A 21,829-nucleotide genomic window follows, 5' to 3' on the forward strand; every position below is an offset into this window, starting at 1 on the left:
GACCTTCCCTCCGTTTTATCTTTTTTGATGTTTGGCATTGGCGGAGATCTCAAGTTGACGAACTTCTTCTGAATGGGTCCTTTTCCTGGTCCTAGAGTACCTCCCGTTGCTGCTCCTCTTGAATATGTACGGTCGATGTTGTTGCTGTTTTGTTGTCCAACGATCTGCTTTTAATTCACCCTTCTTCGGTTTTGTTACTGGTGTCCTTGGTAGAGTGATACTTCGCTTGAACACTTCCTTTTCCAAATCTAAAACACTTGTAGCATTAGATGCCACGGTGGCCAAGTTGTCCACCACCGAGGCACTGCGGTCGAGGGATATCGACGGCCGGGAGCCCACTTGCTCACTCCCAAAAGCCGCCGGTACTGGGGTTCCGAGCCCCTGCACCGTAACTTTACTCCTTTTTAATTCGTCCATATTGGTTTTATTTTCGGGGTGTCCTTTCCATAGCCATTTTGGTCCGCGCACCAGAGAGGAGCAAACACTAGCCCATGCACAGTCAGAAAAGAAAAGTGCATGAGCATATATTTACACATCAATAGGTATGCCCCAATCCGCCAGCTGGGGTCGCGCCTGATGGGAGATCTGGCCACTCCTCACAGGCGCACAGGTCTGTCTCTCTGTCCGTCTGTCTGTCCGTCGCACGCATTTTTCTCGGGACGGTTATAGCGATTGACACCAAATTTGGTAGAAAGGTGGGAACTGTGAACGCTCACACATACAGTGAGTTATATCCTTTTACGTTGAATTTAAGGGGGGGGGGGGGGTCCCCATACATGCAAAAGGGGGTGTACAATTTTTTTTTCATCAAATATTGTCATGTGGGGTATCAAATTAAAGGTCTCGGTTAGTACTTTCTGAAGCCGGGCTTAGTTTTGACATTTGTTGGAAAGGTGAGGAGTGCGGCGGATTGAAAGTGATCATTTCTTTAAGGGAAGCGTCCAGCTTCCGATTTCCCGACTTGTTTGAGTTTCACGTTCAAATCCAATCTATTTATGATATTCGATATATCTATAAACACATCTCTCTGGTTTTTCTCTTTACAGAAATGAAGGCGATCTTCACGAGAACATTTGGGCTGGAATACTATGCGTTGTGTTTTTCTTCTTGATTATTTCTGTTTTAGCATTCCCCAATGGCCCATTCACACGTCCTCACCCGGCTGTCTGGCGTATGCTATTCGGCATTTCAGTACTCTATTTGCTCCTATTGCAATTTTTCATGTTCCAAAACTACAAGACGATCATGGGAATCATATATTGGATAGATCCAAAATTGCAAGAGTTTCACATAAATATGGAAAAGGTAAGTTGAGAGATTAATTTGGCATTCACTGGACCAATATCAAATCGCCACACATTAATTTAGATTAGAAACCATTTAAAATCCGAGAACAAATTATCTTTTATTGTAGAAAATACGTCAATCAAGAATTCCAGAATATTTCTCGTATGTTATGTGGTGATGCAATACTATGACCATGGGAAAAAAAATCCTCCAAAAATCGGAATATCTCAAACATTTCTGGTTTTGAATCATTTATTTGTCGAAACAGTTTCCATGAATGAGTGGGACAAGGGTAATTTTCATGACGTTAAATTACTGCCCACCAGACAACAATCTGAACCCCGAATCCAAAGCTATCTCTCAAATTCGTTGCCGCTAATGACCTTTACTTATTTTGCTCGAATTTATATTTTTAAATCCTTTTTTATGCTCACACAATTGCCGGCGTCATAACTTTCAGTTCCGTGTGGTTATCAGACATTGATTTGTGCTACCGATGATTCTTGAACGAATTCGGGATTTAAATCTTATCGGGTTGGCTGTACATTATTAGTTTTTGTGATAACGCATTGAATGTATTGCAATCGAATCAAGTTTTGGTAATAAATTCAAAACATAGTTGAATGGACGGTTATCTGACTTGGAACTATCTCTTGACTAGCGTAATATTTGCAGGAAGCCTGCATTGGGAACATGAGCCCAGTCGAATGTAGATAACCATTTCGTTAATTATCAGTCGTTTCCCTCTTTGGGTTAATCGTAACAAATCGCATGATTATGGTCAAGGTTCGCTGGTCAGTGTTGATTATTATTACTGATAATGCTTCGTGTATTATAGGCAACTTTGTTACTGTCCTACCCCCTACGATTCGTCATGAATTATTGCCTAAGTTTTTGGAGACATAAATGGAGCTTGAACAGTAGCGAAGAAAAATATAAGACAATCTCATCATCATCAACGGCGCAACAACCGGTATCCGGTCTAGGCCTGCCTTAGTAAGGAACTCCAGACATCCCGGTTTTGTGCCAAGGTCTCACAATTCGATATCCCTAAAAGATGTCAGGCGTCCTGACCTGCACCATCGCTCCATCTGAGGCAGGGACTGTCACGTCTTCTTTTTCTACCCTTATAGATTTTCCGGGCTGGATCATCCTCATCCATATGGATTAACTGACCCCCCATCCGCGATACCATAACCGTCTGGTTGGTCGTTATAGAGGCTTTGGAATCTTCTCTCGAACGCGGCCAAGAGATCGCAATTTTTCTTGCTAAGAACCCAGGTCTCCGAGGAATACATAAGGACTGGCAAAATCATTGTCTTGTACAGTAAGAGTTTTGGCCCTATGGCGAGTCATTTCGAGCGAAACAGTTTTTTGTAAGCTGAAACAGGCTCTGTTAGCAGCCAGCAACTGTCGTAGCTGTTATCGGTTGTAATTTTCGACCCTAGATAGGAGAAACTTTCAACGGTCTTAAAGTTGTAGTCTCCTATCTTTATTCTCCTCGTTGGCCAGCGTTGGCGATTCGATCTTGTTTGTTTTTTGGTTTTTGGCGCTGATGTTTTTTTTTTGGTAATGGTATCATAGGCGGCTTTAAAGTCGATGAAAAGATGGTGCAACTGATGTCCATATTCCAACTGTCTTTTCATCGCTTGCCGCACAGAGAAAATTTGATCTGTTCCTGATTTGACTGAAATGAAGTCTTTTTGGTCGATGATGTTCTGGTCGTTTGGAGCTCTCCGACCTAGCAAGATAGCGGAGGTCAGGCTGATTGGTCGAAAGTACTTCGCGCGTTTGAACCAGCAGCTCCAAGGTTTCACTAGAAGATTCCGTCCAGGAGCCTTGCGACTTTTTAAGAAAGGATGGGCTCTGCTGTTCCTTTGACAGAATCTTACTGAGCCTCGCGGATTCACTGGTGCGATGTTCTGACAATAGTCCAGCCAAGATCGCTTCTTGGCGATCCTTCAGGCAGTCCTTGTATGGCTGCCTATATTTATGCCTGTAGCAGATGTTGGAAGATTTCTCTGGTCAGCTTCCTGAGACTGGAGAAATTTTTATTTCACCACACGAGATTTTAAAGGCGGTATCGAATGCCTTTTCCAGAGCCTCCAAGGACCTGCTCCTCCCAACCGTCACAGTTCTCCGAGCTGGGGAAATGGAAGGTTGGTGTATTGCCACTGTTACACACCGATAGGTTTGAAGTAATAATAACATCAAAGAATGATTCACCCCTCTCGTTGATTTTCGAGCTGCCCCAAAGCATATGCCTTTGATTGGTGTCATAGCTTATTAACAGGTTGGTCTTCCTTGGTGTTCCTATGGTGTTCGTCAGATGTTGTAGTTTTTTTGGCGGAGCAGTTCGGCCGTGAGCCATGTAAGCCGAGGAAATATACACGTTCTCTACCCCTGCCTGCTCCAGCTTGATCACGACTAGGTCGCTGGAACTCAGGTCCGGACATAGAAAAGCGTGCAAACTCTTCCTCGCGAGAATACATGCTCTAGGTCTGTCCTGATTAGCGTCGCTTATGCTGGGGAATAAATTAAAATATTTGTTTTGAAGCCTTTTGATGGTTCGGTCGCCTCCGATCCAGGGTCCTGTATTAGTGTGATGTCGGTGTCTGCAGATTTATCTGCGTTACCTTCAGCATGATCTACTTGCGTGGAGGGTTCGTCAGTCCCGTCGGACCGTCGATCGTCATCTCCTCCAACAGCGAGTTGGTGGCATCGATTGGATCAAGGTCGCCGTCCGGTTTTGCAGAACACTTTTTACCTTTGCGTCTGACTTCTGACTTCGAACCGCACTTTATGGTGGACATTTTTCAGTGCCTCCAGGCAACCTTCGTTTATACGGAGTAGAAAAGGTTCTTCCTTCTTGATAACAACTCAGTCATCCATGGGAATCCTGAGGTTTTGAAGGCGCGGATCTTCTTCTTAACCAGATCCTGGGAATCTCGTCGTAAGGGATGACATTGGGCTTTACGTCTTCCTAGGCGTCGCTGATCTTAGCGATGCATAAACCGAGAAATTTCTCAGAAAAATGGTCCTCGCAAGCTATAACGTGGAACCCACGGACCACTTGAGAGGAGTCAAAGCAGGGGATCAATCCCGTGTGTTTGCCTTTGGTGTTCAGAAGATGCTCAAAATCCATCCCTGGCCTCAACACTGGTTTACTGCTGTGGCGCTAGCAGAATTACCATCCGCCAGCGTCATACATAAGTGGCTCCTGACCACGTCGCTGAAGGGTTTCGTGGCCCGTCGGCTGACTATTGCTGCGCATTTTTCTTCGGATGTTGTTTAGCGTCTGAGCTCTTGCCCACTTTTCTCCGCTTGTGATCTTGTTCGACCTTGCCTTGAGATCGATTGCGTTTCAGAGCGATGGGCTTCGTCTTCTGCTCCTTGCGGTTGGTTTCAGCATAGCGGTGCTGCGACTGGCAGCGAATGTACTGCTCTTGACGGCTACTGTCTCCTGGCTGGAAGCCAGCAACTCGTCCTCCGATTATGCGCCTTCTTTGTATTTTCAAAATTGAGCCCATGCCTTGGTCCCACGAGTAGTTGAAGTTGGGTAAGGAAGTAATCAATCTCATCGTGCGTTCTGTTCAACCATGGGTCTAATTTGTCGATGAGCCGCGTAGTCCACTTGCCCCTTGGCTCATTTTGCCAAGAAAGTTGCCACTCGCTAAGGGTGCGTTGACGTTCTTCACGGGCAACCCCTTCTCTTAAGTTTTCGCCCTTACGGCGATAGATAGCTTTGCGCTCCTTGGCAAGGAGGGCAACGGGGATCACTCCCGCAATCACCATCACATCCGGTTCGGAGACGGTGCGATAAGCAGACGCCACTTGCAAAGCTTCCTGCCTCTGCACTTGAGCGAGGCGTTTACGATGCACCTCCTTGTCAAGGGCATCGGCCCATACCTCCGCACCATAGAGAAGGACGGACTGCGTTGCTCCCATGAGGAGACGTCTCCTAGTTGATATAGGGCCGCCGACATTAACCATTAGGCGACTCAAGGCTGCGACCCCTGCTGCAGCCCTGTCCGCGGCTGCTTTGATTTGCTCGAAGAATCTCATCTTCGAGTCGAGCATTAAACCAAGGTATTTAATCGCTGGTTTTGACTCTATAGTCAACTCGCCGATCGATATGGGACGCAAGGTCGGGATTGTCCTTCTGGTCAGGATGACTACTTCGGTTTTTTTCCAGCGCAAGGTTGAAACCGTGAGCAGTCATCCATCCGCTTACCCGTCGCATCAATATGCCAAGTCTGCTTTGCGCCTGTTCAACAGTGCGTCCGGCAACAAGTGCCGCAACGTCGTCTGCATAACCGACCAGGCGCGACTCTTCGGGCATATCGAGTCTCAGCAGACTATCGTAGGAAGCGTTCCATAGGTCCGGCCCTAGGATGGATCCCTGTGCTACTCCCGACGTTATTTCCATCCTCCTCTGACAATCTAGCGTCTCATAGAACAGGGAGCGGTCTTTCAGATAATCCCTCAATATCCGCAAGAGATAGCTTGGCACGTGAAAGGAGTTCTCTAGTGTGTCTAGCATATCTGTCCATCTTACGGAATTGAAGGCATTTCTGACATCAAGCGTTATGAGGAGCACTATCCGTCGAGAACGGCGGCTGTGTGCCCTGGCTCGATTAAACGCACCTACGACCTCCATAACAGCATCCACTGTAGATTTCCCTGTTCTAAACCCGAACTGCCTTGCGGATAAGTCCCCGGCAGCACGGATCGCTTCAGCGAGTCTACCCCTGATGAGCTTCTCGAGCACTTTTTCGGTCGTGTCAAGCATACACAGCGGTCGGTATGCAGACGGGAGCTCCGGGTCTCCTTTCCCTTACTGATCAACGCGAGTCTGGCCACTTTCCAGCGACAAGGAAAAATGCCCTCCTTCAAGCACTTCTTGAACGCTTCGAGCAGCAATTCTGGCCGTTGGCGGAATACCAGTTTGTAAACTTCCGCCGGGATGCCATCAGGACCTGGCGCCTTCCTGTTTTTCATAGTGAAAACCGCTTCTTCGAGTTCTCCCATTGTGAAAAGGGGGCAATCCACGACTCTTTCCGCGCTATTTACATCAACTCGTACAGGGTGTCTGGGGAACAATGCCCGCACAATGCGGTCCATCTGGTCGGTGCTCAATATGCAGGGCTTCCGCAGAGCCCCGATTTTCCGAGTGACAAGCTTATAGCCAAGTCCCTACGGGTTATCATTCACCTCATTAACAAGATTTTGCCAGCCGCGAGCTTTGCTTTTATTTATAGCCCTCCGGAGTCTCCTTTTTGCTGATCTATATTGTGCATTTATGGCACATGCTTCCTCGTTGGCGTACAAACGTTGTGCCAAACGGCGGAGCTTATGACACTCCTTCCGTAGGTCGGCAATTTCCGTCGTGTTGGTGCTCGCCGGCAAGTAGCGTCAAACACTTCGAACGCAATGTACTGATGATCACTTGCTGAGAAGTCTTCTAGGACTCGCCACCCGTCCACCGATAATGCCAGAGATTCCGACGCAAAAGTGATGTCAGGAATGCTTCCTTCACAACCTGGGCGCCGAAACATTGGCGTGGATCCGGTGTTTAAAATTACGAGCCCGGTTCTCGCCATTTCCAGAATCCGTTTCCCTCTGGAGTCTGATTGAGGCATGCCCCATTCAAGAGCCCTGGGATTGGTGTGGACTTACGATTGTCGACCGAGTACATAATTAAGGATGATCCTATATTTGTCTGCGAATATGGAGTAGACAGGCCGTTCTCAGGCTTTTGTTGTTAACATTTTTAAAGATGAGGGGGTCGTGGGCAGTACTATGGCCTGGTTGCGCCAGTTGATTTTTTTATTGTTCCCGGAAAGGATGAAGAGCTCGACAGGGAGTAATTTCTTTGATAGAAGAGAAATGTAGCGACGTGGCCGGATCGAAAAGGGTAGGAATTCAGATGGTTGCTTGTGAGGCTTGTGGCATGTTGGCTTACAGTCCTTTCGGTAGTTAGGTCGAATATGTAGGGGGTGGTGTGATTGGCTTTTAGTAAGATATTTCCAATCTGATTGGTTCCTGTTTCGATGGAGTTGTCCACGGAGTGTGCTCCGGAGAGGAGAACTTGATTGTACTGAGGATCTGGGAACGAAGGATGATTACTCCTTGGTAGTTCATACAACTTAGTGGGATAGTTTGATGGCATACTGCCTGAGCTGCTTCCGCCAACATCAGGATAACGTTGCCAATCTGTACAAAGGGTGGGACGGGTTGAAGGTGGATAACCAACAGTCTATCTGCTAGTCTATGATTGAATAGGTTCTAGTTTGTTGATGCCTAGCTCGGGAGAAGTTTGGGTTGGGTTTTGAGGAGCGGCTCAGAGGTGTTGACATTGAGTACTACACTATTCTGGTCGCTCAGGCCAGGAACCGAGAAGGGTCCTGTGGGGCATTATAAGGTGGAATTGGTTTATAAGATTGTTACTTACGAGCAAAATGTCAATGTATGAAAGAATATTTAAACAATGAAATGTAGGCTGGTTTGGAGGTAACGGGTTAGTTGATGTCGGAATGAAATTTGGGAGTGTCAGTTGGCTACCGTAAGTGATGTTTGGCTTTTAGTCAGACTCGTTTGTTTCAAGTCGTCGGGAGGGGAGCTGTTGTGTTAGTTTCAAAGTCTGGATTTGGAGATTAGTTAGGACACTAGAAGTTACAGAGGAATATAATGGAGGTTTCGTCGATGATTGACACGACTTTTAGTTCGAGCGTTGGTGCGATGACGGAAGCGGGTCTTCCTCCTTATCCCCTACGCGGTCTGTCCGGAATGTGGTATAGTTTTGGGATGGAGATTATAGGATGCCTAGGATTCAATTTAAGAGCCCTTGCATCCTAGCATTAGCAATAAAAGAACCTATGCTTGCGCTGAAGTTGACAATATTTTCAAAAAAAAAACTTATTGAATCCATTTATCAAATGTTGTTCCCTTTAAAAAAGTACTTAATCCTCTTTTATGAATTTCACCATAACACCTTGACCATTTTCAACAAATTACACATTCTCCCTCAAACAACTAATATCTAACCAAAATACTTTTACACATTCCAGGAATACGGTGTAAATTGCTCAGACGTAACGGCAGAACGTATTTGGTCACATGTCGACGTATTCGCTTGGGGCCATTTTCTCGGTTGGATGTTTAAGGCAATTCTCATTCGCCATATGGGAATTTTATGGACTATTTCAGTGATGTGGGAAATCACCGAAGTGGCTTTTGCCCACTTACTACCAAATTTCATTGAATGCTGGTGGGACGCTCTTATTCTGGATGTGATACTCTGCAATGGTTTCGGAATATGGTGTGGATTAAAAATTTGTAAAATTTTAGAAATGAGAGAATATAAATGGACAAGCATAAAGTAGGTTTGGAGTGAATTACTTTCTTCAGAGTTTGGGGAATAAGATTTTGTTGTAATTTGTGTATTTTAGAGATATTTCCACCACAACTGGTAAAATAAAACGGGCTGTGCTTCAATTTACACCAGAAAGTTGGACTCATGTACGATGGCTGGATCCGAAATCGACTTACATGAGATTTGCGGCTGTGTGTCAGTTGGTGATATTCTGGCAGGTAAATGGCTTTTACACTTGAATCAATAGCTCGGCGTTACCCTTTTCCCTTCTCTCTTGCATGTCTACAACAGGTGACCGAATTGAACACGTTTTTCCTGAAACACATATTCGAAATGCCACCTGATCATCCCATTGTGATTATTCGTCTCATATTTATAGGTTTATTTGTAGCTCCGTCTGTAAGGTAAGTTACTCTGCCAATGGATCAGTTTACGGTTTGACACTAATAAGGAAAACTCTCAATCTTTCAGGCAATATTATATTTATGTAACAGATACGCGTTGTAAGCGTGTCGGTACCCAATGTTGGGTATATGGAGCTATTATGGTGTCCGAAGCCATTCTCTGTATTAAGAATGGAAAGGAACTGTTCGAAAGGACGCAAGCTATTAATATTGTGGTTTGGCTTATTGTTCAAGTCCTTATGTCTATACTGTTTGTGTATGGATGTGTGCTGTGGCATCGGTTTATCGAGGTATGAAATTTATTAGATTGTGAAGTTCTGAGGAGGTTTTAAATTGGCGCTTGTTTTTATCCTTTATAGTCGCCATTAACAAATTCAAACAAGTCATCGTCGCATGCGGCGAAACGGGCTGCAGCAGAGATCCGAGATTCAGCTGTCTTGAGAGGAGACTCAAAAGGTAAGAGAGTTCAATTATTGGGTTCATATTTAACTGATTTGTTGTGTGTATAGTTATTGGTGTGGTTTTTGATAATCCTTGATTCATTCATAACACCAAATTGAGTTGTCACATTAATAATGCTTCCAATTTAAACGAGACTAAATAATTTGAGTTAGCGAAGGTTAGCAGGGTTTCAAACAGAAGCCGGTACTTCAGTTATGATTTTGTAGTGTATTAGGTCATTTGTTATGTTTCTGGGTACTTATTCTAAAATTTGTTTTTCATCATCATCATCAACGGCGCAACAACCGGTATCCGGTCTAGGCCTGCCTTAATAAGGAACTCCAGACATCCCGGTTTTGCGCCGAGGTCCACCAATTCGATATCCCTAAAAGCTGTCTTTTGTTTTTAGATCGCTCAAAATGGCTTCGACAATATTTTTATTGCATTCTTTGATTAGGAAGTCCACTGCCTCTTGAGCGGCTGTAGGACTCTGTCAGCCTAATATAGTTGTGAGTTAGCACATGGCCTGTGTGTTCGATGTGAGGCTTAACTCCCCTTATACCTCGATGTTTTATCCTGAATCTCTGATGTTAGTTTACCGCTTGATTTTCCTTGTGCTTATTAATTGCTTTTCGCTTTTCAGCTCAAAAAGGTATATTGTGTCAATATACACAAGAATTGTTTAATTTAGATCGACATTGAACGTGAACTACCATCTTGGTAGTAACTTTCGGGCATCTCGGACACCGAGGCCCCAACGAACAAAAACCGCTTCTATCTTCTCTCTGATAACGAGCATCGCCCCGAAGCGACGCACGCACATTCCGGAAATCTGGCGACACGGCCAACCCACTGCTAATTAAAGATAAAAATAGAATTAGCTTTCCCCCTCCGATTTTTCTGTATACTTGACTACCTTGGCACTGGACCTTGCAATCATTGACAAAAATGCCAAATTTGAGATTACAAACCTACCGGTCGACAGGCTCAAAGTCCTGCTTATTTGCCCCAATGTCCATAAGAAACTCTTCCACCTAATCAAAATCACTAAACTGGGAGGTCATTCCTTCATCCTGAAGGAGGAAAAGAAGCCAACCCTCATCCTAGAGGAGTCTCCCCTCTCGATTTCACTCCCGAAGACGGAAATTAAGGAGTTAACGCAGATTACGCCGATCCGCGTATCAAGGCTATCCACCCCGTTGTCACGAGCCAACGACACCAACCTGAGCCTCTTCCGTGTGACCCTCAATTCTGAAAATTCTGAGAAAATGGGACGTCACCCAATGTTTCAACGTTGCCTCAAACTCCGGATACGACCGCATATGTGTCAAGTGCGGGCCCACACGCCTCTAGGGACTGCCCCCCTTCGTCTGTACAAAACAACGCCGATAAAGAGTCAGCGGCGCCCCTCAAATAAGCAAACTATGACCAACTGGATCACCCAGCCAACTTCTCCAAATGCCCCCGTAGGCTGAAATCAATCCAGCACAGGTTAAAAGTTAAAAGCTTCCCGCACTCTCGATCTGCTGCGTTCTTCCCAAAGGGGTGGAGGCGTCCTCCGAGTTCTAATCGACTCTCTCTACTTCCCAGGCGGAAGAGGTTCTCACCTCACTTCCATTCTGTCCGAACTCTCTTTGGCAATCCACTCCGACCATGATGCCCTCAGCCCCTCTCTGCATCAACAGAAAATTCTCCCTTCACTCCACCATCCGCATAAATGCAAATCCTTCAATCTGAAAAACTAGGATGACTTCCAAGGCGACTTATTCAGTGCACTGGGTCTGGACAAATCGCGCATCCACTATAATGTTGAGCTAGATACATACATCTGGAAAGTCAACTCTACCTTCGAAACTACAGTTGACAAACACGTTCCAGTTAAAGAACCTGGTTCCTGGTTTCCATCTCAATCCTCCTCTTAGCCCGCGATAAAAACAGACTACTACAGCGCAGGAAACGATTATTTCGAGATCATTAAAGACCTGTCCAGCAAAATCAACGGAGCTATTCGATCTGAACTGAATGCATCTTACAGGAAACTCCTCAAATCCCTCAAACCTGGCCCACAAGTTTTCCCAATAATTAATCAATTGGCTGGAAGAAAAAATCTTCTCTTATCGTCAATACCCAATAAAAATAGGTAACCTCCATTTTCACTCCCCTGAGGAAAAATATCCGCTTGCGTAGACTACTTCAGCCACTTATTCAGAGCCAAATTGCCAGCGGACCCAATCTGGATCTCTCGCCACTACTGTCAACGATAAAAGGTTGAGTTAGGAAGGGTCTTATTTTTGCTCTTTTTCCCCCAGCTGATCTGCTGATATGCTCAGAATAGGCCCGTTCGCCTCCTTCTTCTTTACCTCACTGGAACAAGTCAAACTTGCAATAACCCAGTCCAACAATAAAAAATCTTCGGGCCCCGACGGTATCTCTAACTTTGTCCTGCGGAAGTGCGCGTCTACTGTCAATGAACGTCTCGCCATCCTTTTCAACAACGGACACTTCCCGATATCATGGAAAACAGCCCTCCTTATACCTATTCCTAAGAACGGGTGCTCAGGCGATTTCCAAGATATGTGATCTATCTCTCTTCTTTCCAATATTGGAAAAATCTTCAATCACCAGGAAAACAGGCATTGCACCGTATCCTGCGCCTTAGACTTTGAAAATGCATTTGAATCAGTTTGGAAAGGGGCTTGCTCTACAAACTAATTCAGACCAATTACCCCTTCCCCTTATTCAGAATCTTCGAAGACTTAATCTCCTACAGAACTTACCATGTGCGGGCTTCGCTCCATCGACTTCCCGGTAAATTCAGGAGTCCCTCAGGGATTTATTCTAAGCCCCAAACTTTTTAACATCTTCCTCCACGATATCCCTCTCCCTCCAGTAAATTTATCACCCATGCCAACGGCAGCTCAGACAGGCTCTCCTCTCGGACAGTAATTCTCCTCTCAATCAACACGCCTCCCCTCCCTCTTTCACTCCGCCCCCCTTTTATCAAAGCTATCCCGTACTTTCACAGAGGCTAACCGCGTAGAGCCAATGTTCCGGCAGTCACCTTTCATTATTTGCGCCAACAAAGAAACAAACAAACAAACTGGAACTCTGCGCGGCGAAATTAGCAGCAGATCTCGCCAGCAAAATCAGGAGGATTTTAAACTTGAGCCACGAAACCGTCAACATGTGGTCCGACTCACAAACGAGGTTATCCTGGACAAACTCGTCATCAGCATCATACGAGAGATCTATCGCCAATAGAATTGCGGACATACAGAGTCGCACCAACACAATGGAAGCACGTTTCATCGAAGGACAACCCTGCAGATATATCGCGTGGTACGCCTCCACGCAAGTTCTCTGAAAATGCCATATGTTTTCATGGGCCAAAGTTTCCCCATGGGGCAAACAAGATTTGGCCTCCAGTTTTTAAACCGCAAGGTGACAGCTCAGTCGACAGTATAGCAATGGCGGTCGCCAAAAGTACGCATCAGAACAATCTTTTTGATAGTATCAATCACCGTAATTCTTTCGCGTTGCTTCAACGAATAGTGGCTTATATTATACTGCATTATGCAAACATCGCCAGCAAAACACAATCGAAAAAGTCCCAGCCATGGTTCACTACATAAGGCGTCAACATTCATCCTAAAGCACATGCAACGAAAGAAGTTCTAGATCTAGAAAATCTCGTAAAACACAAAGGCGGCGAGAAGTCTAGTAACAACGTATCCTTAGATCCATTCCTCGATGACCACGGTTTGATTTGCATAGAAGAACGCCTACAAGCTGCTAATATCCCTTACGACGCTAAGCATCAAATTTTGATCCCATGTGATAATCCCTACACAGATCCCAAGCCCAAGTAAAACAAAAATAAAATGCTAAGATCAGGGATAGAGATAGAGTATAGTTGGAGTTATTCCACTATGCTAAATCCTACCTGATCTCTCTTGGCGAAAGGTCCCGCGACAGGCCGACCACGAATATGCATACAATGTTGCTAAAAACAACATGATCGGATCGAGTAAAAAGCCTCGGAAAAATACTAGGGCCTCCACCTTAGTCGACGCGCCAGAACGGGCCCCTGTCGAGAAATAGGTAAGGGTTTTTTGACGCATGGACGACGTCAGGACGTAAGTTAGTCCGAACAAAACAAATACGTGTCTGCATGCTAAATGTTGGCACCCTAACTGGAAATACCGAGAAACTCGTAAGAACCCTTTGGAAAAGGCACATTGGTGTTTGCATTCTGCAAGAAAACCGGTGGTCTGTTGCCAAAAGCTGCAGTAAAAATGGCTATAAACTTCTCTATTTTGGTAGCCCACACACTCAATATAGTGTTGGCATTGCCATCTCAAACGGTTTCCGTGATGCCATTACAGAAGGCGAACTTGATGATCGACTGATGAAACTCACTATTATATCAACTGATCGCACTGCTCACTTCTTCATCTCATATGCACCCGAGACAGGTCCACTTGATGCCGAGAAAGATGCCTTCTGGCAACTTCCCGATGAAAGGACTTGTAACGTGCCTGCTGATGACTATATCATCATTTCCGGCGACCTTAATGGTCATGTGAGTGAAAAGGCAGACACTAACAGATGCCACGGGGGGAAGGATTTGGAGGACGCAATGAGGGTGGTAACCGTATAATCGATTTTCCGGACACCCATGACCTTGTACTTATGACCACATGGTTCATCAAACGATTGCCTCATCTTCCTACATTTTATAGTGGAAAGAGTAAAACGCGCCCTCTCACCATTCCTCTTTGTTCTTGTTATGGACACCGTCACGCGGGACATTCAAGGTCCAGCGCCCTATACACTGCTTTATGTAGACGATGTTTTCCTGGCATCTAATAACAAAAATGATCTCGAGCAACTTGTCCAAAAATGGAATGATCGCCTCATGCAACACGGTCTCAGATTGAACCTAACCAAAACTGAATTTTTGACGATCGATCCCCATGAAACAGGCACAACCACTGTCAGCGGCGGTGATTTGCCCAGAACTGAGTGATTTAAATACCTCGGGTCAACGCTATCAGCCAATGGAGAACTGCGTTATGAAACTGCTTCACGCATTAACGCAATCTGGATGAAGTGGCGTTCCACAACTGGTGTCCTTTGTGATCGACATATCAACGAACATCTTAAATCTAAAATTTACCGCAATGTCGTCCGTTCTGTCGCTCTCTATGGTTCTGAGTGTTGGCCAACTATAAAAGGCAATGAACGACGTTTTGCAATAATGGAGACGAAGATGTTACGTTGGACTAGTGGCGTGACACGTTTTGATCACATCCGAAACGAGGATATTCGCGATCGTTATGGGGTTGCGAGAGAGGCGTCTTCGATGGTATGGTCAGGTAATTCGTGCTAACGAGAACTCACTTGCCAGCATTACTCTGAACAGCGAAGTCGATGGTAAACGACCAAAAGGCAGGACGAATCAACGATGGCTTGATACGCTGGATGGGGATTTAAAAGCCTCAAGACTGCACCCAGATCAGGCACCCGACTAGCCGACCCCGCTTGTGAACAGGAAAAAGGCGGAAGAAAAAAGAAGATTAACGAAAAAGAATCATGAAACATAACAAATTGCTTTCTTTCTCTAATAATTTAACAAATCAGCGAACATTATTAATGTGATAACATTATAATTCTCACTTTATCCACATTTATTTCCAATTGGCAACATTAGCTTTAGTGTTTGTTAAGTTTTCAAAAAAATGTTTGCACACAGTTTACATGACATGACTAACAGTCTTCCTGACGATAACTTTCTCTTGTATCTGTCTCCTTCAAGGTCCTATATACTATGTTCATCCAAAAATAGTAGCACATGCACATGGAAAGTTAAAACCACGCGAAATAGTTGACACAAGTTATGATATAAAAATCAAAATTGTCTAACAGTATTCTTAACATTTATTAATTCTTTATTGACTTTTATAAGAATTTTCGTCTTTCTCTGAAATGTTTTATTCCGATTTGTTTACTTTCAACAAAGTCTATGAACTCCACTAAAATAGACTCTCAATTTTCAGTTTTGAGAAATATTACGATAGTTTGATTGACAGTTTTGTTTGGTATCATGAAATTGAAGCGATAAGTAATCCTTCAAAACATTCAGTATTTTCCGTTTGCATGTGTTATTTGACATTGATTTTGCAGCAATGTTTGGCTAAGTTTTAATGGACTTTTGCTTTGTAGCTAGTTTTTGGAAGAGTTTTTGCTTAGGAGAAAACTGTTTTGCATGTGCCTATCATGAGTGTTGGTTATAACTCGATCTGTGATCTTTGTGTAGACCACTGCAAGTATGCTGCACTTTATAGCTATTCTAAGTATTGTAAGATAGATTTTGGAACTGTGTAGAGTTTGATAAGTTTGTAATTGTACAATTAGAAGCTTTGGCCAAAGAATTTAGAGAAAAAAACAAACCTGTAAGATTTTATTGTTTGTCGTGCGGTGAAATTCTCGGAAAGTCGTGCCAATTCGTCGTGATCATTCAAAAAATCAATGTATCTTCAAATTTGTACCCCTTTCTCTTTAATGTGGTACAAGTTTTGTTAAGGCTGCCGACTGAGTGTGAGGACTCAATGATTTGATGTCGATAGTTTTCGTGATCTATTTCATTTCTATTAATTTAGCTTTAGAGGTTCAATCTTACAAATGACCATCAGTTCGTTTGCTGTATTAAATGCTGGGAAGAGCAATTTGTCGGGTCTACAGGTTGGAAATTCGGGAGGAGGCAATATTCGGTATTTCGTCGATCCATACTAGTTCGGCTCCAACTGATGTGATTTGAAAATTGGTGGGAGATTCAATAATGTCCAATGAGGTTCGGGAAACAGAGCAGATATTGCATCCCTTTTATTGGGCCTTCTATCTACTACTAAATGCTGTATCAAGAGCATACGTACGAAAACGGGATATACAATTTTTCATTCGGCAAAACCGCTTTCAGCTAACTGAGTTTGTTCAAAGCAGATATTGCCCCTCATGACTGGTAAAATCATGGTTCACGTATATAAAGATTGCTCTTACCTCTATTGTAATTATAATTGTGGGACTAAGAAAAATTTGAGTCGGGGTGAATATTGTTCCTTTTTAGAGTATCGGGCATCCACAGAGTCTATTCGTTGTTGCAGATATTTGTTTTCTACATTTACTTTCAATGAGCCTTTGCTTCAGTTTCACTATCATCTGGAGGTGCACAAAACGTTACCTTAGTAGATAATGTGATATCATATCACTTTTTAAAGAGGTGATATTACAAAGTGAAGGATACGACAGCATCAAATGAGTACCATTGAAGAAGAAATAAACCTTTCATGCAAGAGGAGAAAAAAAAAAATAAAAGATGCTATAAGGAGCTGACCGAGGGAGCAGATTCGCAACTTATAGTTGATATCAGCACTCGATAGTCGCCTCGGTCGCTTATACTAGGAAATATTACGTAGCCTAATCCTCATTCCCATGTGCGCATGCAACCGAAATAATTCTTTAGCTCAAAGCCAGTCCGAAACAGGTCCAAAAGCCAGCCAGAAGCCAACCTACAGCAAGCCCAAATAATAATAATAATAATCTTTGGCGAAACAATCCAGCTTGAAGTGTGTTGGACTACTTCATTCAAGACCGTAACGGTACACTACAGGATTACAATAGCCTGTAGAGGGGAATTTGGTCAGCTATGTGCTCGCCCAAGATTATTATCCTGATTTGGATCAGGTACTCATTCATAGCTGAATCGACTGGCGTCTGACGTCAAATTATGATACAAATTCCACTGCCTCCAATGAGATTTGAAAAGCGACCTTCCGTGCGACTGCCTTGTGCTCTAACCACTGAGCTATCCGGACAACAAAACAAGCCCAAAACCAACCCGAAAATAGTCCAACGCCAGCCTGAAGCCAATCTAAAGCAATCCCAAACCCAACCCGAAAACAGTCCAGAAGTCAGCCCAAAACCAGCCCGAAGCGAACCTAAAAAGCTCAAAGCCAACCCAAAAACAATTAAAAAGCCAGGCCAATACCAGCCCGAAGCCAACGTAAAGCAAGCCCAAAGTCAACCTGAAAACAGTCCAAAAGCCAGCCCAAAACCAGCCTAAAGCAAGCCCAAAGTCAGCCCGAAAAAAGTCAGAAGGCCAGTCCAATACCAGCTCGAAGCCATCCTAAAGCAAGCCCGAAGCCATCCTAAAGCAAGCCCAAAGTCAACCTGATAACAGTCCAAAAGCCAGTCCAAAGCCAACCTGAAGCAAGCCCAAAGTCAACTCGAAAACAGTCCAAAAGCTGAGCCCGAAGTCAGCCCAAAACCAGCCCGAAGCCAACCTGAAGCAAATCGAAAGCCAGTCCGAAATCAGTCCAAAAGTTAGCTCGATGCCAGCCCAAAACCCGCCGATAGTCAACCTAAAGTAAGCGCAAAGCCAGCCCGATACTCGGCGTCGGCATTGACAACTGGCGCTATATTACAATATCACTTTTGGAATGATACTTGGTAATGGCATGATGCTTGGCAATGGGATGGTGCTAGGTAATGCGATGATGCTTGGCAATGGGATGTTGCTAGGTAATGCGATGATGCTAGGTAATGCGATGATGCTAGGTAATGCGGTGATGCTAGGTAATGAGGTGCTGCTTCGTGATGTTGTATTGTTTTGCCCACGCTCGGTGATGATAAGACAATATCATAATTTAAGATGATATCACTTTTGTAATATTACATACATCACCTACCCATCTCTACTATCATCATACTTAATGCTGTGCAAGTGATAGGCTTACACCAGCGCAGATAAGCGCAAAAATAAACACAATATATTCATGACGACTGTAATGAAATTTATGGAATTGCGATGGTCAAACCATCCTGAGTGGCCGAAGACGACTTAGAGAGAAGAGCCAACCCAAAAACCTAAAAAGTTGACGAAATTGACCGTAAAGGTCCACTCGCAAATACTGAAGCTCCATTGGAGCGCTCGGTCGACACGTGTTTACACGCCTCTGTGCTGGCCAGGCTCGGAATGTGGGGATCCCTTACGCGTCATTGTTCAAAATTCACGTATCTGTATCAGTGCGTGGGTCCGTATCGGTTCTTGAAAATAACTACACAAACATAGGAATTCGCGTAAGCCTAACGATTTAAACCAAAATGCGAGCTGAAACCTGAAAAATGAAAATTAAAGAAAAAAACGATGGCTCGACCCTGAGTGCTGAGTGCTGATATGTTGAAATCGGCCCTAGCTTCCATGAAAAAACTCTGGGGATGGAAGATTGTAGGGGTAAAAGTGAGGTGTGGATTTCGCGTCTTACCCGTTCTCTGGCAACTGCTGCGTAAGGAGGCGTCAACTTGGAAAGGCTAATTCAACTAGGATGAGGCAAAAGGGGTCGCGGGCTGAGAAGCGTCTATTGGGGGGAGGGAGAGGCTGGGTTGGGACATTTGGAGAAATTGGCCGGGTTACCCAACTAGTTAATGTTTACGCATTTAAGGGGCGCCGCTGACCCCCTAGTGGCCTTGTCTTGAACATGGAGCGAGGAAATTTCTTGGAGGCATATGGGCTCGCGCATTTGACATATTGTAGCCACAATTTCCAGATACTTGGCCAAATTTTTGGCAGCACAAGGGCTGAGTGACGTCCCTAATCTGTGTTTCTCCCAACTGATTCGCTGATGTAGAACGGTCTTTAGTTTGGAGGCTTTGGTGACATCTGTTTCGTTATTGAGAGTTACACGAAAGAGGTTTAGATTAGTATCATTGGCCCGTGATCACGGGGTGAGCATCCTCGAGATGCGAATCAGCGCAATGTGGACTGAATTTCTGATTTCCGTCGTCAGCACTAAAGTCGTGAGGGTTGGCTTCGTCTCATCATTAATGGTGTATGGTGGTCTTCTAATTTGGAAGTCTTAATGTTAAAGAGTCTTTTGTGCGGCTTAACTGTCCCGACTTTAAGCGTGTTGGCGGGTCGGTTAGTGATCTGGAAGTATACGTTTTTATCTAGGTTTCTGAAAGCTAAACCCAATGTCCTGGTAGTCAAACCGCACAAAAAGAATGGAGGTAGGAAACGAATTTCATTAATGTTTTTGTTGTCGGGCGATCGGGCTGATTCAGCTGAGTTCGATATTCCGGGGCTACATGTGCAGCTTCGAGGCAATGTTTCATTATTCGAGAGGAGATGATATCGATTTTTTCTTGTCGATGTTTCGGTGTCCGAGTTGCGGGAAGCCACTTGTTTGTGTTTATAAATTGTCTTACTTCAGGCTAGTTGGAATGCGCCATGGAGTCCGTGGGTGAACTTGATCATAGCACGACGTTCCAAACGTCCAGCGGCTCCCTTGTAAGGAAGCTCTGATCATGTTCAGTGGTGATAGGTAGACAATTTTCGGTACTCATTTCTTCAGCAATTACGGCCGTGGTGGTCACGACGGGAAACCTGTTCCGATTCCACTATTATCAGTGGTTTAAATATCCGAGTACCCCTAATTTATCGTTAAATCAACTGTACAACCGAAAAAAAAAACATTATAGAGAAAAAAGAAAAGATTTACTGACAGTTTCGTCCAGGGCAGAGGCAAATCATCGGACGCTGCCTCACCTCTGTCCTGGGAGTAGCGTGACTGAAAGTAACGATAGATGGTAATCGCTCCATTTATATATAATCGCAAACATGTAATTGGTACGAATTATATTCAAGTAAAATTCGTCATAAATTCATGGTTCGGTCCGTCACCAGGTGGGTGCGGACTCAGGACTCCCAGCATCCTCAACAAATTATAGAGAAAATTAAAAGCAACGTAAGAGAACGTTCCAAACTCAGGCGCAATCTATCCACAGAGCGAATCATTTGCTTTGACGGTCACAAGCGAACTTGCAGAAATTTTATCCTCAAAGTCCATGATCGATATATCGCTAAAATGTTTGCGGAGTGTTACATAGACAAAGTATCATCACTTTAAACTCGAAGAGTCCAAGCGGGGAGATGACTGTGATTTGCGCGATCTCTTCCGGTAGGACTGGTATTTGATGGTACGCTTTTGCTAAGTCGACCGTTGAAAATATTTAGCGTCCAATTAATTTGTGTGAAAATTTATTCATATATATTTTTCAATAGTGTTATTGGCATTCACCATTCATCTCACCATAGGGTCAAAGCTCTTACTGTACAAGACTATGATCTTGCCAGTCCTCATGTATTCCTCGGAAACTTGGGTTCTTAGCAAGAAAAATTGCGAACTCTTGGCCGCGTTCGAGAGAAGAATCCTCCGAAGAATTTTTGGCCCCCTGCATGGGGATGGCCGATTCCGTAGCCTACACAATGACGGAATCTATGAGCGATACCATGACCGTCCGGTTGTGGACAAAATCCGGCTCAATAGGTTACGGTGGGCGGGTCACTTAATACGTATGGATGTGGATGAACCAGCCCGGAAAGTCTATAAGGGCAATATCTATTGTAGAAAAAGAAGACGAGGCAGACCCTGCCTAAGATGGAGCGATGGCGTAGGTCAGGACGCCAGACAGCTTTTAGGGATATCGAATTGGTGGATCTCGGCGCAAAAATGGGATGTTTGGAGTTCCTTATTAAGGCAGGCCTAGACCGGATACCGGTTGTTGCGCCGTTGATGATGATGATGATGAAGATGTTATTGGCATTCAGACAAGGATAATTTCGGCATGGTCCTGATTGTCTGCCAAACTTGATGAGATTGTCCATTGACTATTTGAGAGTCAGCATATACCCTGATGAATCATGTAATCGAAGTTAATTTTTGCTCCGCGAAATCTTTCGGGTGTTAATCGTTTTGTTCTTGCGGCAAATATTGATCCTTTCATGAGAATATGGTGATAAATGGCATGGGTCATAACTTTCTTCATGTCAGAAATCATGGAACCAATTTCAAAGTCATAACGCATAAAATTGTCTTTTCGGTGACTTCCGTAATGTAGGATAAGTTCGTCTCTTCATCGATTAGTCTCCTTCCTCATGGATTCACTATAAGACCCAATTGCTGCAACAGATCAACACCGATCCTTGGTTGTCTGACATCAGCGGTGAATAATTTCTACGTGAATGGTTACATATGCCGAGGTTGAGAATGATTCATGATTCGTTGTCGGTAAATTTCAACGGGTGTATCAACAGCAGTGTAAAACGAAACTGCGCAGATGTAGGCTGATTTTTAAGGTTTTGTGTAAAACAAAACCTTATTAAAATCGATTCAATGTCTGTCTGTCTGTCACACGCATTTTTCTCCAAAACGGCTAAACAGATCCGAACGAAATTTGGTGGACAGATGGGAACTATGAAATCCCA

At 44.2% G+C, this 21,829-nt stretch overlaps 1 protein-coding gene across 3 annotated transcripts in view; it reads left to right on the top strand.

The window, feature by feature from the left end:
• Nucleotides 1–21,829, top strand: part of LOC119647831 (phosphatidylserine synthase 1) — a 49,759-nt gene that overhangs the window by 20,290 nt on the left and 7,640 nt on the right. For all 3 annotated transcript variants that reach the window (XM_038049070.1, XM_038049072.1, XM_038049071.1), the window contains exons 2-7: nucleotides 1,047–1,305; nucleotides 8,358–8,668; nucleotides 8,739–8,880; nucleotides 8,954–9,066; nucleotides 9,134–9,356; nucleotides 9,426–9,522. In XM_038049070.1, coding sequence (XP_037904998.1) covers nucleotides 1,047–1,305; nucleotides 8,358–8,668; nucleotides 8,739–8,880; nucleotides 8,954–9,066; nucleotides 9,134–9,356; nucleotides 9,426–9,522 — 1,145 coding nt within the window. The remainder of the gene's footprint in view (nucleotides 1–1,046; nucleotides 1,306–8,357; nucleotides 8,669–8,738; nucleotides 8,881–8,953; nucleotides 9,067–9,133; nucleotides 9,357–9,425; nucleotides 9,523–21,829) is intronic.

This window comes from Hermetia illucens, chromosome 2 (genome assembly GCF_905115235.1).
Source record: "Hermetia illucens chromosome 2, iHerIll2.2.curated.20191125, whole genome shotgun sequence".
Taxonomy (NCBI): domain Eukaryota; kingdom Metazoa; phylum Arthropoda; class Insecta; order Diptera; family Stratiomyidae; genus Hermetia; species Hermetia illucens.